The sequence below is a fragment of the Crinia signifera genome, chromosome 2 (genome assembly GCF_055691185.1).
Source record: "Crinia signifera chromosome 2, ASM5569118v1, whole genome shotgun sequence".
NCBI classification, from domain to species: domain Eukaryota; kingdom Metazoa; phylum Chordata; class Amphibia; order Anura; family Myobatrachidae; genus Crinia; species Crinia signifera.
Window position 1 is genome coordinate 325,812,228 of NC_139218.1, and position 14,371 is coordinate 325,826,598.

Genomic DNA, 14,371 nt, shown 5'->3' on the forward strand with positions numbered 1-14,371 from the left:
TCCCCCCTGTCAAAGTGAAACTCCGCTGGTGTGTCGCCGTGACCCGTGGCATGGCGGCACTCCTGTCAGCTGGCCGCGGCACACTAGTGTGCCGCGGCACACCGGTTGAAAATGTCTGCCTTAGACACTAAAAAATGTACGTTATTTGCAAACGAGAATTCAAAATTGAGGAAAATGTAGGAAAAACTGTCTTTAAAATGATCAGTATACACTACTTATAATAAAGGAAGGAATCTAATAGATCATACACGATCATTCAACAAAGTTGAACTTGATGGACGCAAGTCTTTATTCAGCCTTAACGACTATGTAACTATTGGGGTTATTCTAGTTCACTCTTTCTGACAAAATCCTTCTTAGATGGACAAAACCATGTGCACTGCAGGGGGGCAGATATTACTTGTGCAGAGAGAATTAGAGTTGGGTGGGGTTTTACTTCAAAGTGAGATCTATATTGCAGTGTAAAAAATAAAGCAGCTAGTATTTACCCTGCACAGAAACAAAATAACTCACCAAAATCGAATTCTCTTTGCACATTTTACATCTGCCCCCCTGCAGTGCACATGGTTTTGTCCATCTAAGAAGAATTTTGTCAGAAAGAGTGAACTAGAATAAGGCCCTATGTAACAGCCAATCAGGTGTTTATTTTCATTTGCTAGATTATATTAGATAAATGATAGCAAGAACCTGCATACAAGGCTCAAAGCCATAGATATTACTTCTTGTAAATTTGTTCAAAAAAATTTAGAAAAATCGATGATTTATGACATCTCTCACATAATTTGTTTTTTTTTTTTAATTCAATTTTAGAGGAAAAACAATCTCAAATAATATAATGCACCATGAAATGTAACAAGCTCAACATTTGTTTTCCAAATGTGATATTTGACTAAAATACTGTATAGTTCAAATATTATTTATCATACAAAAAATGGGTAAATAGATACATCCGTAAGATCCGTAACTTGAAATTATGTATGGATAATAGTAAAACTTTGAAGAATTAAAGAAAAGTTTTTGAAAATTTGAAACCATGTTTGTAGATGGTTATAAATGGCTATAAAATTACATGAGCAGGAAAAAATTAAATATCCATGCATAGATACATATTTAATGGTAAGATCATTTGCATTGGGTCACTTTTGGATATTCTATAGACAAACTTGGTCCATATAAGCTACCCCTCTTTCAACTTCTATTAATCTTAACACCTATTTGATCCTTAGGTCTTTGTAAGGCTATCCCAATCATATTTAAATTACTCTGGATGGCAGCAAGGTGGATGGGCAGTGTGGGTGCCTGGGCCTGGGCCCAGGCACCCACACTGCCCATCCACCTTGCTGCCATCCAGCCATCACCACCTACCACCTAAAAGTTGACAGGAGATCCAGCCTTGCATTGACCATCAGCCAATCGACCGGAGTGAGGTACTAACCATCTGAAGGCAAGCCAGCCTATCTAAACACCCACCCGGGGTCACCCAGCGGACTTTTCATTTCCACTTCTGATATTCCAACTGGGAGGAATGCCACCCCCATCATAAAATTGGAAGAAGTACCATCGAAATACCGCCTTGGCCAGGTCTAGAGGTCAAATTTTTCCAACTATCTTCTAGTCTCACACTGAACTGTGGACTCTCAAAGGTGACAATACAATAAGTGGATGCAGCTTTTATATCCCCCTTCCCTTCCCATACCATTGTGTACCATATTTTATTATTTGTTTACTTATTTTTAGTGTGTTATTGTACAATTAAATCGCTTTTTAATTTACCTTACTCTGTCATCAATTTAAGCACAGTCTCCACCCTTTCCAATACATGGATTGAGGGGGAATAACACTCCTGCAAACTTATGGAAGCAGCCAAAATGCTCGGGACCAGAAGAATTTTGGATAACAGATTATTCCGTATTTTGGAATATTTTTATATTTGAATGATGTATCTTGAGGTCAGTAGTGCACGCAGGGGGGGTTTCTGAGTACCCAGAACCCCCCCCCCCAGGAACCTGAGGGCCCTAGTCTGAAAGCTGAGGGTCCCCTCTTTCCATGGGTACAAGAATTTAAAAAAATCGGCCCTGGGGAACCGGAGATATCTGACTTCAAAGCAGTGGTCCCCATCCAAGCCTGTTAATTGCTCTCCCCAGTCAAATATTTCAGTTTCTGTCTGACTTAGAGTTTTTCTGAGGATATATTCAAAAAGCTGGGACTCTCCCTCTTTGAGGGACACAAGAAGCTTGTCTCTACTGTGCCCAGAACCAGAGATATCAGCCTTCAAGCAGCTGGTTACTGCTCCAGCTCCACACACCTGGTTTGTAGTTTTATATACTCGTTGGCGGATTGCTCTGCCTCCTGAAATCTGATCCCCTAGTCCCCAATACCATTTGGTAGGTGGGATTCTCTAGTTTTTAATTCCATTAAGATCTAATAAATCTATTTCCGGGAACTGGAGATATCTGCAGTCAAGCAAGCTGTCCTCCCACCAGAAAATTATGAATAATAAGCCCAGTCCACTATACACCCCTCCTCTGCGTATTAAACATCCTCTACCACCCTGGAGGTTATGTATTGGGACCCCTTCATTTAGCCCAATGCTCCCTTCTCCCACCTCATCTCCCACCATCTGTGCAGTAAAGGGGTAATTAGTGGAAATTACTGAGCCCTACATGCTGATCGGTTGATATAATACCCCCTACCACCCGTGGGACATAAAAGCTTCCGCTCATAGCACCCCCCACCCCTATCGCTGGAGGATAGGTAGGGGCCCCAATACATTGCTATGCCCAGGGGTCTACTCTGCTGTTATGTATATATATATATATCTACAATAGAAAAAAACGGGCGCTCCATAGTGCGATTATCAGATGTATAAAAAGTATTTATTTCGTTTTTTCTATTGTAGATTTGTTTGACTGTGGGATACAGGACACCCCTCGTGGGTTAAGGACGGAGCAGCCGGTTTTCCAAAAAGAACTGAGTGCAATCTATATGAACGGACAATATTGTTCATGGGTATCTGTTTCCCTCTGATATTCGGAATTTGACCCTGAGTGGAAACCTATGTGATTGAGCTCTTATTGGCAGAGACCTTTTCAATTTATTGACTATTCGTGCACCGTTATTTGTTCTTATCTGATATATATATATATATATATATATATATATATATATATGTAGCGATGTAAAAAGATGTCGGCGACTAATTATTGTAAATAATATAATTTAGATAAATAATAAAATATTTAATGGGATGACAATAAAAAAAGATATGATACTAGTAAAAAGTGCATACAAATGGACATATAATACACAATAAAAATTGGTATGAGAGGTAGACAAGTAAAAAAGAGGGGTTGGATAGGAAAATATATATATATAAAAAAAGTTTCATATATATATATATATAAAAGTTTTAAATATATAAAAAATTAGCTGATAAAAGTAAAGTTCTTAACTTATGTGGTGGCAGGAGGTAGGTGGCTCAACGCGTTTCGTCGATGTGACTTCTTCAAGGGGTAAAGACCACAGCAAAAATCACACATTGTATGGGCACCTTTATTCATAGGTGTCCCAGCTTAAAGGGATTGTACGGTGAGCCCAGCTGCAAGTTGAGGGAGGAGCATGGTGTGAAGGGTGCTATATATACACACATAAATACACTTTGACCTGAAAAGTCAGAGGTAAACTAGAGGATCATCTGGTAACTTAAATGTTCTATACTGAATACAAACGGAACCCAATAAATGTACATTTTTTACAAAGAAAATAAATCTGTATCAGATGTGCAGAATGTTAATATCCCTGATATATCGATGGTCCATCACCATAAGTTATCTGGATTGTAGGGTTCTGTGACTGAAGCATTTTATTTTGCCTGGCATAAAGTCTGCAGAAATACAGCAAATACACGATGTTGTTTGTCATGAAGTGAATCACGTTAGTGTGGAAATGGATATTTGATGGTCAAGCTTGCTCCAGTATTGCATTGCTATGATAGAAGCTTTTGATTTGGCCCTTCCCCCAGCCCTCCTACACAACCCTGACATACAGAGAAAGAGGCTTATTGCAATGTGTATGTGGGTGGAAATCAGCAGCAACAGCTCACAGACCTGAGGCAAGGGAAGCCCACAGAAAATCAGCAAGTGAGCTAGACAGAGAGGAAGAGGGACATGAGAGAGGCGGATAGATTCTAGACACTGGCTGCAGTAATACACAGGGCAGGGAGACCAGGGTGTAGCAGAAGACATAGATTATGGCAAAGGATCGATCTCATTTATAGATCAGATCTGAAGTGATAGAACATAGTACAATAATACAGCAGCTGCATCATTTATACACTTCCCGGGGAAAGTTTTTACTCCACACTTCTGGAAATACTGTGCCAATACAATTTACAGAATAACCCTACCACATGGCGGAGAGGGCTGGCAGATCAGATGACCTGAAGAGGGCATCCAAAGCAAGGCAAGTAAGTTAGCACAAGTGAATAGATGTGCGTGTTATGTATATTGGATATGAGAAGCCCATTGTGTTATCATAGACACTTCTTTAGTGTTTGTTTCATTTAAATGGTTTTTGTTGTTGTTAATTTCCTTTATAGTTATGGCATTTTTACTGTGTATGGTATAGATAGCAGGTGAGTTTAAACATTACTGTGCTTTCTAGGTTTTTTGTGTTTGTTTCCATTATTTAACTTTATTTGCCTTTATACTCTGTGTTATTATATGGTGCGAATGTCTCTCTTGGTTTTTTTATCTTGCATTGTTCTAACTGTTCTTGGAAATGAAGGGCTGCATGTACGGTTACTTCTACTGTATGCATGACTTCTTACCAACTTTGTAGGTCAATATTAAACTAAGGAGCAATGTATTTAATAGGGTAGAACCCTATCTGTAATAGGAAGGCCAAGTACTTCTCCCTGAGGGCGAGATGTATTGAGCCTGAAAAGTGATAAAATGGAGAGTGATAAACCACCAACCAATCAGCACCTGTTATTTTTCAAACACAGCCCATGACATGGCAGCTACCAGCTGATTGGCTGGTGGTTTATCATTATCACTCTCCTTTTTATCACTTTTCAAGCTTAGTACATCTGGCCCTGAGAATGGAAAACCATCACTTGCCACATGTTGCATTGTGCAGTTAGCGAATAAGTATGACAGGCAGGTGCCTATATATTAGTAGGAGTGTGTCATCTGTCAGTGCTGAATATTTGGGGAGATTGATCAAAGCTTGGAGAGAGAGATAAAGTACTAACTAATCAGCTTCTGTCATTTTTAAAATACGGGGAGATGTACTTAGCCATCAACAGTGATAAAGTGGAGCGTAATGAAGTATAAAGTCGTGTGCTGCAGAATGCAGTATGACCCCCACTCTGTCGCTGTCAGCATGACATGCCAATGCTGGCACCCCTGCCAGGTCTTGTCCACCGCGATACCACTGGTACACAAATCGCATAGTATTTGCCCAGTATTAGTATATTTCCCCCTCTTTTTGAGAAAAAGCTGATTGGGGTACTTTATCTCTCTCTGCTGAATCACTCTCCATGGCTTAGTAAATCTGCCCCATAGCCTGTAAATTGACAGTAAGAAGGTACTTATTTCATACTTTATCTTTCTCCAAGCTTTGATGTATCTCGTGCCTTGTCAGTTACATTGAAGCTAGTTTCCCACAGGCTGTAATTCTTGCTATGTAACCGGCCTATTGGAAGTGTATAGAGCTATACAGTGGCGTTACTGTGACACACCGTGAACAAAAAAGCCCACTAAAAGGGGTGTGGCCTTGTGTGAGTGTGCATCTGCAAATACTGATTCCTCCTTTGCTTTTGACAGATAAAACCTCTTATACAGTATGTATGCATAGAATTTTCATAAACCCACAAGTATGCCTTACTATCTACCAGTTCTGCAGTGCTTACTGTAAGTCACACCAGACGTGTATGTTCTAGACATGCCCAAATAACATCTGCTGACTGCAGCCATTTGATTGTATTATTATGTTTCCCCAGGGTAATACTAAAGAATAGCTATAGAACAATTGTAGACTGTGTGTGATTCAGAAATGTGCGTCATACTTGCCAACTCTTCCAGATCGTCTGGGAGGCTCCACAAATTAGATGGCAATCCCAGATGCCCACAAGATTGGGCAAGTCTACTGGAGATGCCATCTACCCGCACACGGTCTGGACAGCCAATAATGCAATTTGCACTGACCTGCGTCATAGTGGCCATACCCACTGCTTTACAATGTCGGTAATCTCAGTATTGTATAATGGGTCCATAATGATGCGACCATTAAACCACCTTAATATGCCACACTACTTCACCACAGTGTCAACCTGACTGCGCCTTCCCAGTGCCAACCTGGCTGCGCCTTCTTGTAGTCAAAAGGCAGGAGTCTCACGAGCTTGCTAATGTGTAGGTGACCCTTTTGTATCCCACCTTCTTCCTAGTGAAATGTGTGTGGCAGGAAACCTTAAGGTACCCAGAGGGCAGGCCAATAGGACATGATTCTAAGAGAGGGAGCGAGCAGCCAGTTTGGTGCAGTGTGGAGGGCATGGTGCAGCATTAGTGGCTGGTGGCACAATTGCATCATTATGGCATGCTTCCCGTTGTGCTTCCTGCATTGGTGGTATTGCTATGTTGATGCAATTTCGATATCGACTGATATATCGATGCGATCTGAACCGATTTTTTACCTGTTCATAACCCCACTATCCACTACTCATGGAGTTGATTTTATATAGTATGGCGAGCCCGAAGAGTGGCGAGCGGACACAGATTACTGCGCTCGCCACACTATATAAAATCATTATGAACAGGTCAAAAAATCTGTTCGGATCGCATCGATATATCGGCCGAAATATCATCCGATATTATTAGTACCTGTATTATTATATATGTGTGTGCAATATATATATATATATATATATATATATAATATACACTTAAGCATAGTAGTACAGGTATGTGGTCTGAATAGAGAGCACTCACAGAGGTCCAAATAAATTTTGCAAAAGGGTTTAATACATCACCAAGCTGTAAGAAATTGATGTTTCGGACTTAAACAAGTCATTTTCAGAGACAAGTACAATGTGCAGCCTGGCAGCAGAGTGAAGAGCAACATAGTGCACTATGCCTGGGGCGCCCCCTTAAATGTTCATGCTAAATACATCACTCAATGCAGCTGTCTGAACCACACTATGGTGGCTAAGAGGTATCAACTATTACCTGTTTAGTATATACCTGTGAATAAGCAAAGCAGCAGCATTAGGGTGGCCAATCCCGGGATCAGTGGGATCCCGGGATTTGGCCCCAAAATCACTGGGATTTCAGTCCCTGGATTGGAGGTTCCAATCCCGGGATTTTGGGATTAGACAACGCATGCGCCGTCTAATGCTGGGCAGCGTCTGAGCTCCTACTCAGATGCTGCCCTGCTTCTTCCGACGCTGGCGCGGCTCTGTGTAGCGGGGCTCTGCGTAGCGTGATGTCAGTAGTCACGCTGCGCAGGCCAGAAATGAATAGAGCTCTTTACCTGATACAATGTGCACAGGAAATGCCTCTGTGTGTTACCTACTCCGCGAACAATAAAGTTTGCAGCTGCTGGCGGGTGGCGCCTTGGACGATGACGCAGCGCGATGCAGGAAGTGACGTAGCGGCTGCTGTGTACGGCCGGATTTACTTCAGCTTGTTCCCCACTGTCATAAATCCTGCCACCCGCCCGTATCCTGGCCGCACCTGCCCAGGTATGTAAATATGTGGGCGGCCGGGGAATTTTTCTGCCATAACCCGAATCCCAGGATTGAAAAAATGGTACTTGTGACTTATCTGGGCGCCCGATGTTGAAAATGTATGCCAGTACCCTAAGCATGCGATTTGATGCGATTTGACGCGATTTCCCTTGAAATTCCCTTGAAGAAAAAATCGCGTTGCATTGTATGCTATTGTATTGCATGCGATGCGATTTGATGCGATTTTAATATGTACAGGCACCCAGATGCCTGTTTCATATGTGAAATGGCCCCCCAGACCCCATTTTTAATTGTATACCCACCCTGATGGCTAAATGACCCCCATTTTTAAAGCCACCCCACTATCAACGCCAACCCGAAGCGTGGCGAGTGCAGCGAGCCCGCGAGGGGCAGCGGTACGCGTCCTCCGACCTTTTCATACCCCCACTATCCACGTCGGCGTGGAGTTGACTTTATATAGTGTGGCGAGCGCAGCGAGCCACCGAGCCCGAAGCGTGGCGAGTGGACGTGGATACCTTCGGGCTCGGTTGCTCGCCACACCTTCGGGCTCGGTTGCTCGCCACACTATATAAAGTCAACTCCACGCCGACGTGGATAGTGGGGGTATGAAAAGGTCGGAGGATGCGTATCGCCGCCCCTCGCGGGCTCGCTGCACTCGCCACGCTTCGGGTTGGCGTTGATAGTGGAGTGGCGTTAACAATGGGGGGGCATTTAGCCATCAGAGTGGTTATACAATTAAAAATGGGGTCTGGGGGGCCATTTCACATATGAAACAGGCATCTGGGTGCCTTCACATATTAAAATCGCGGCAAATCGCATCGCATGCAATCTGATTGTATGCAATGCGATTTGACGCGATTTTTAGGTGCGATGAAGAAAATCAGGCGCCCAGATAAGTCACAAGTACCGAAAAAACGCCCCGGGATTGGCATCCCTAAGCAGCATGTCTCACTTGTAGCCAGGGCCGGACTGGCCATCTGGCACTTCTGGCAAATGCCAGAAGGGCCGATGACCAGCTGGGCCAATTTTGCTTACTTAAAGTGGTAGTGTGTACTGAGCGCTCAGCAGCAGTGTGCACCGCTTCCTGGGCATCACTGTGCTGAGCGGACGTTGCCTTCATTTGCATAATGCGTCATGATGCGACCGTACTGAGCACCCCTTCGGAGGCTTCCAGTTTGAGTAGCTCCGGCTTGAGCAGGGAGGCGCAGAGGCAGGCTGATTGGCGTGGGGGAAAGGAAAGGCAGACCTACTGTCTGACGTCTGACGTCATGGCGCAAGCCCGCATGCCTTCCAAGTACCTTAACTGTGTAGGAAGAGCTGAGTGGCCGGTCGGCGGGTGGGCGCCATCAAGTGCAGCATGGATGCCTTGGAGTGACCCAGTGACTGACTCCCATCTTGACTATTTGGCTATGGCGGCTGCAGCCTGCACTGCAGACTGCTGAGGAGAGAAGGACTCAGGCAGCACATGAGGTACATATACAGTTTTACACCAACTCTGTTTAAAAGTTCCCTAGCACAAGAAGAAGCAGTCTGGTACTGTGGTTTAACCAAATTAACTAATGACAATCATTCCTGGTTGGTTGACAGTGTCACCCAGCCAGGAATGATTGCCATAAGTTAATGTATTTAGTTAAACCACAGTACCAGGCTGCTTCTTCTTGTGCTAGGGATCTGTTCCATTGTTAGGCAGACTCTGGCCCCGCTGAAGGGACTTGTAGTGGTATAATGTGTAATATCACGTTCCCTTTTTGCAATGCCATGCCTCCTTTCCATGAGGCCATGTCCCCCTTTTTGCCGCGCAAGGGTCCCGCCGCCTGGAGTGGTTGGATCTGGGACCACCCATTACCATTTTTAGATTTACCAGTGACTGTACCCACACTGCCCCATCAGCGTGCCACACTATCATGAATGAAGGTCACAATCAGGTGGGCCTGTGTGGCCATAGCAGGTGGGCCTGTGTGCTGAAAATGCCAGGGCCGATTTTTGGTCCCAGTCCGGCCCTGCTTGTAGCACACCATACTGCTTCCGGTTATGGCAGAACATGCTTACCAGGCTGTGCTACAAGTGACACATGATGCTGCTTTGCTTATTCACTCACTTTCTTTATTTTAAATTACATTTATTATTTTTGTTTCACTTTTTGTATATACAGTAGCTCTGACTTCCTATCACTTAACACTGTAAAAAATGATTGTTCAGAGAACTTTGTTTCATCAAATGGATTTAACCAATTTGTCTGAATGATTTTGTTGGATTCTTTAATGCTCCCATACATTCACCAGACAAATTGGACAGATAAATATTTAGGTGTGTACCCCGTATTACCCCTCCCTTTTATGCACCTGAATGATATCACTAAATTAATTGCGCATCTGTTACCATATTATATATGTATATATATCCGTTCGTCTTTCTGCTGAACCGGTTGGTGCGGTACCAACGCAATTGTGTTGGCGGCCCCATAGAATTACATTTGCAAAGGTCTTTCTGCCAAACAGGTCCCATTGAAGGCAATGGGTCAACAAGTGATACACTCAGGGCCAGCGCCACCACTAGGCAGCCTTAGGCAATTGCCTAGGGCGCCGGCCACTAGAGGGCGGCAGCGCACGCTGCAGATTAATTTTAGTTTTATTACTCCCTGGCCCCGATAGCTCAGTTGAGCTTAAAAGCATGCAAGTCAGGCTGGCTGGCCAGTTCATAACTGTGCTGTCCTGTCACAGCACTGCAGATCTGTGGATTAGCGCTGAATACCATCAGCAAGTGTAGCAGCAGTGGTGGCCGCGCCTGTGGGAAGCCCGCCCGCCATCACACTCGCCTGCCCGCCATCACACTTGCCTGCCTGCCCGCCCGCAGACACGCTCACCTGCCCGCCCGCAGACACGCTCGCCCATCCACAGACACGGTCAACCGCAGCCATGCTCTGTAGGTACACTGCTGGCTGCGGGAGACACACAGGCGTGGCCACCACTGCTGCTATGCTTGCTGATGGTATTCAGCACTGATCCACAGATCTGTACCTGCAGCGCTGTGACAGGACAGAGCAGTCCAGCCTCCTTACAGCATTTCAGTGAGGTCCTGGTAGAGTCCAGTGGGCACCGCAGCAAAAAGTAAGACAAACTTTAAATAATGAAATAGACATGCGTATATATCATTGCCAATCTGCTCCCAACTGTCATTTCTCAAACACAGCCTTTAACATGGCACTTAGGGGATGTTTGGTTGGAACTTTATCACTCTTCGTTTTATCACTTTTCAAGCTTAGTTCATCTGCCCCAGGGTCACAAAGTCTAAAGGCCCCCATACATTAGGCCGACTTGTCCTTAGGACAAGTCGGACCCAATACTCCTGTGAGCCGCCCGGCAGCTCCCCGGGAGGCTCAAATACAATTTGGCACTTGATGAGCCAAATTTTACATGTGATAAATCGCTTGCGATTTATCACATGTACGGGGAGCTGCAGCGGGCGGTGAGGGGCATGGGGGCCGGTGGTGATCAGGGGCAGCAGTGGGGCGGGCAGCGGGGGTACTGAGTGCTGACCTGGGGGCGGTGTGGTCAGCAGCAGGGCTCATCAGGGGGACGCCGGAGCGGGGAGCGTGTCCTGACGCTGTAACTAGCCGGCAGCGCCTGTGTGTGATGATCTGGCCGGGCGGCGGGCGCTGTGATCATTCACATATATCATTCATTCAGCAGCGCTGCGGGACGGACGGGGCCGGGCAGTGGCGGGTATTATATTTTTAAAACACCTGTCAAATGACTAGCCGTTCTCTGATTGGCTGAGAGCTCTCAGCCAACGGTCAGTCATTGGCTGAGAGCTCTCAGCCAATCAGAGAACGGCTAGTCATTTGACAGGTGTTTTAAAAATATAATACCCGCCACTGCCCGGCCCCGTCCGTCCCGCAGCGCTGCTGAATGAATGATATATGTGAATGATCACAGCGCCCAGCCAGATCATCACACACAGGCGCTGCCGGCTAGTTACAGCGTCAGGACACGCTCCCCGCTCCGGCGTCCCCCTGATGAGCCCTGCTGCTGACCACACCGTCCCCAGGTCAGCACTCACCGCCAGCTAAAGGTCCCAAGTCGGGTGGTCGGACGTGCAGCAGGTCCGACCACCCGACGCAGATCCGATGCGCACGGGACCGCGCATCGGATCTGAGGGGACATCAAAAGTAGCCGATTTTGGTCCGATTTCGCCCAGATCCGACTGATCTGGCCTAAATCGGACCAAAATCGGCTAGTGTATGGGGGCCTTAACAGTCTGCCTTCTGTAGAGTAACACAGGTAAATAGAGTGAAAATCAAGCAAATATAGTCAAGATTGGATGGTTCTGGGCTCTGAGGAATTCAAGGGAAATCACATAGATAAAATCGTACATACAGTAGCTAATATCTCACTGTGTGTATGCACCTTTAGCTGCAGGGTTATTTATGTGTGCTATTATGGGGAATGCCATATTAACAATTCAAATGCTGTATTTTAAACACAGCAGTTAATCACTCCGGCAGTAATACATGAGATGAATTATGTCTCAGTACTATATTTGATGAATTTAGAAAATTATAGCTGCGGTCCCATTTATTTCTGCATGTCAGTGGTGGGAATGCTTAGGCTGTGTATGAAACATAATGCAGAATTTCTCTTGTCTGAGGAATTTCTAATGCTGATTATACATTAGTGTATTCAAACACATTACATTAGTAATATACATTAGAAATCCCCCTGCAAATACAAATAGAACTGTCTTGATTTAAAACATATAGTGCAAAATGCAAAGCATACAGATGGAGCTGCCAGCCCCTTCAGCCTGCGCCGCCCAGTCAGCCAGAATGGGGTGCGCATGCAGGAGACGCTTGGCAATGGGACGCTTGCACATCCACAACAGTGCCAGTGTGTATGCTCAATATTGTTAAGGTTGCACACTCCTGCGCATTGCTAATGACCCTCCCATTGGCTGTACATGCCAGTCAGTTTGGCTATGTACCTAAACACCTGCATGAGGAACATGGGTGGGTGATGTCACTGAACATTCTCGTTCGGTATGTATGCACTATATTGTTCACCTGCAACAACACATATATAGTTAACAGCATTGGCGAACCTGCAAGATGTCTGGTGTGTTCAAGGCTTTATCTTGTAACCACTACTTTTTGTAACATTCTATAATAAGCATTGTATCCCTTCTCTTGGTAACATAAAAATTCCTTTATTTAATCTGATGAATAAAGGCTCCTAGAACCTAAGTTCTTTGAACAGTGTCACGATCCGGGTATTAAGGCAGGCTATCTTACCGGCTAAGTGCCTCCACAGGCTCAGCTTGCGGTTCAGATGTCATCCCAGCCGGCGTCCTGTCTGCCGTGCGCCATCATCGCTGTCATCCTCCAGTCCTCTCAGTGCTGCTGAGTCTGCGGCTGCGCGGCGCACCGCTCTCCTCACCCGCAGAGACAGTATCCAGTGCTCGGCAATCCGTCTGTCCGCTGCCATTGCTCCCGGCTACAAGCATGGTGGATACAAACACTCTTTCCTGCCATAGCCTGACATGGGGGCTGCCATGTTTTCCCAGTCACATGTCTGCATTATCCAATCCTGAATGATCTGATCTCCCTGTCATACTTCCTCGGCCAATCCTGGCCACCCAGTGGGGATAAGTATGCTGGGAGCTCTCAGAATCATTGCTGGTGCTTCAGTTGTCTCCAGTGTGTGTTCAGCTGTCCTTGTCTCTACAAGTGTTTTCCTGCTGGTGCATGTTATCTCCGTTTCTGCAGTGTACTCCAGGCATTCCATCTCCTGTGAAGTTCCAGGCATTCCATCTCCTGCGATCCTGCAACCACGGCCCAGCACTCTAAGCCTAGCTCCAGGACTCTGGTCCATTCGATGTTCCGCCATCGTCTACCATCGATGTTCCGCCATCGTTAAAGTCCGATATTCCGGATTTACAGTCTCCAGTTTCCGTCCGTCATTCCGGACCCACAGTCTCTTCTCTCGTCCGTTATTCCGGACCCACAGTCCCCATCTCCATATCCGATATTCCGGATCCGATGTTCCACCATCAATTCCATCTCCTCGTCCAGCTGTAAAGTATTGCCATCTACATTGACTGTACATTCCATCTGCATACTTTACTGCTTGTGTATACAACCATCTGCTTAATAAAACTCGGTTGTATTTTACTATTGACTGTTTATTGGCTTTGGGTGCACTGTCACGCATTATATGCGTAAGGGTCCTCTCCAACCTCCACGGTTCAGGTACCGGTCCAGGTCCCCACCAGAGGTCTCAGTCTCGTCGACTCATTTCGAGCTGCAACCCAGTAACTTCCCTACTGAAAGGGTCAAGGTCGCCTACATCATCTCCCTCCTGAGTGGAGCAGCGTTAGAATGGGCGTCACCATTATGGGAAAAATCTGATGCCATCTTGTCTAACTACAAGAACTTTGTGACAGCATTCCGGCGCATCTTTGATGAGCCTGGGCGAGCAGCATCTGCCTCCACTGAACTCCTCCGTTTCAGACAAGGATCCCGTTCCGTCGGGCAATATCTGGTCCAATTCCAGATTCTTGCGTCTCAACTCTCCTGGTGTGATGGGGCCTTATACGCAGCCTTCTGGCATGGTCTATCCGACCGCATCA

At 45.6% G+C, this 14,371-nt stretch overlaps 1 protein-coding gene across 2 annotated transcripts in view; it reads left to right on the forward strand.

Moving 5' to 3' along the window:
• The first annotated feature begins 4,056 nt into the window (after positions 1-4,056).
• NAB2 (NGFI-A binding protein 2) overlaps positions 4,057-14,371 on the forward strand; it is a 60,623-nt gene continuing 50,308 nt past the window's right edge. The window contains exon 1 of one of the 2 annotated variants that reach the window (XM_083169344.1): positions 4,057-4,465. Coding sequence is in view for 1 of the 2 variants with exons in the window: in XM_083169343.1 (XP_083025469.1) it covers positions 4,409-4,461 (53 nt within the window). In the remaining variant the exon portion in view is untranslated. The remainder of the gene's footprint in view (positions 4,466-14,371) is intronic. The other variant, XM_083169343.1, reaches the window with a different exon arrangement.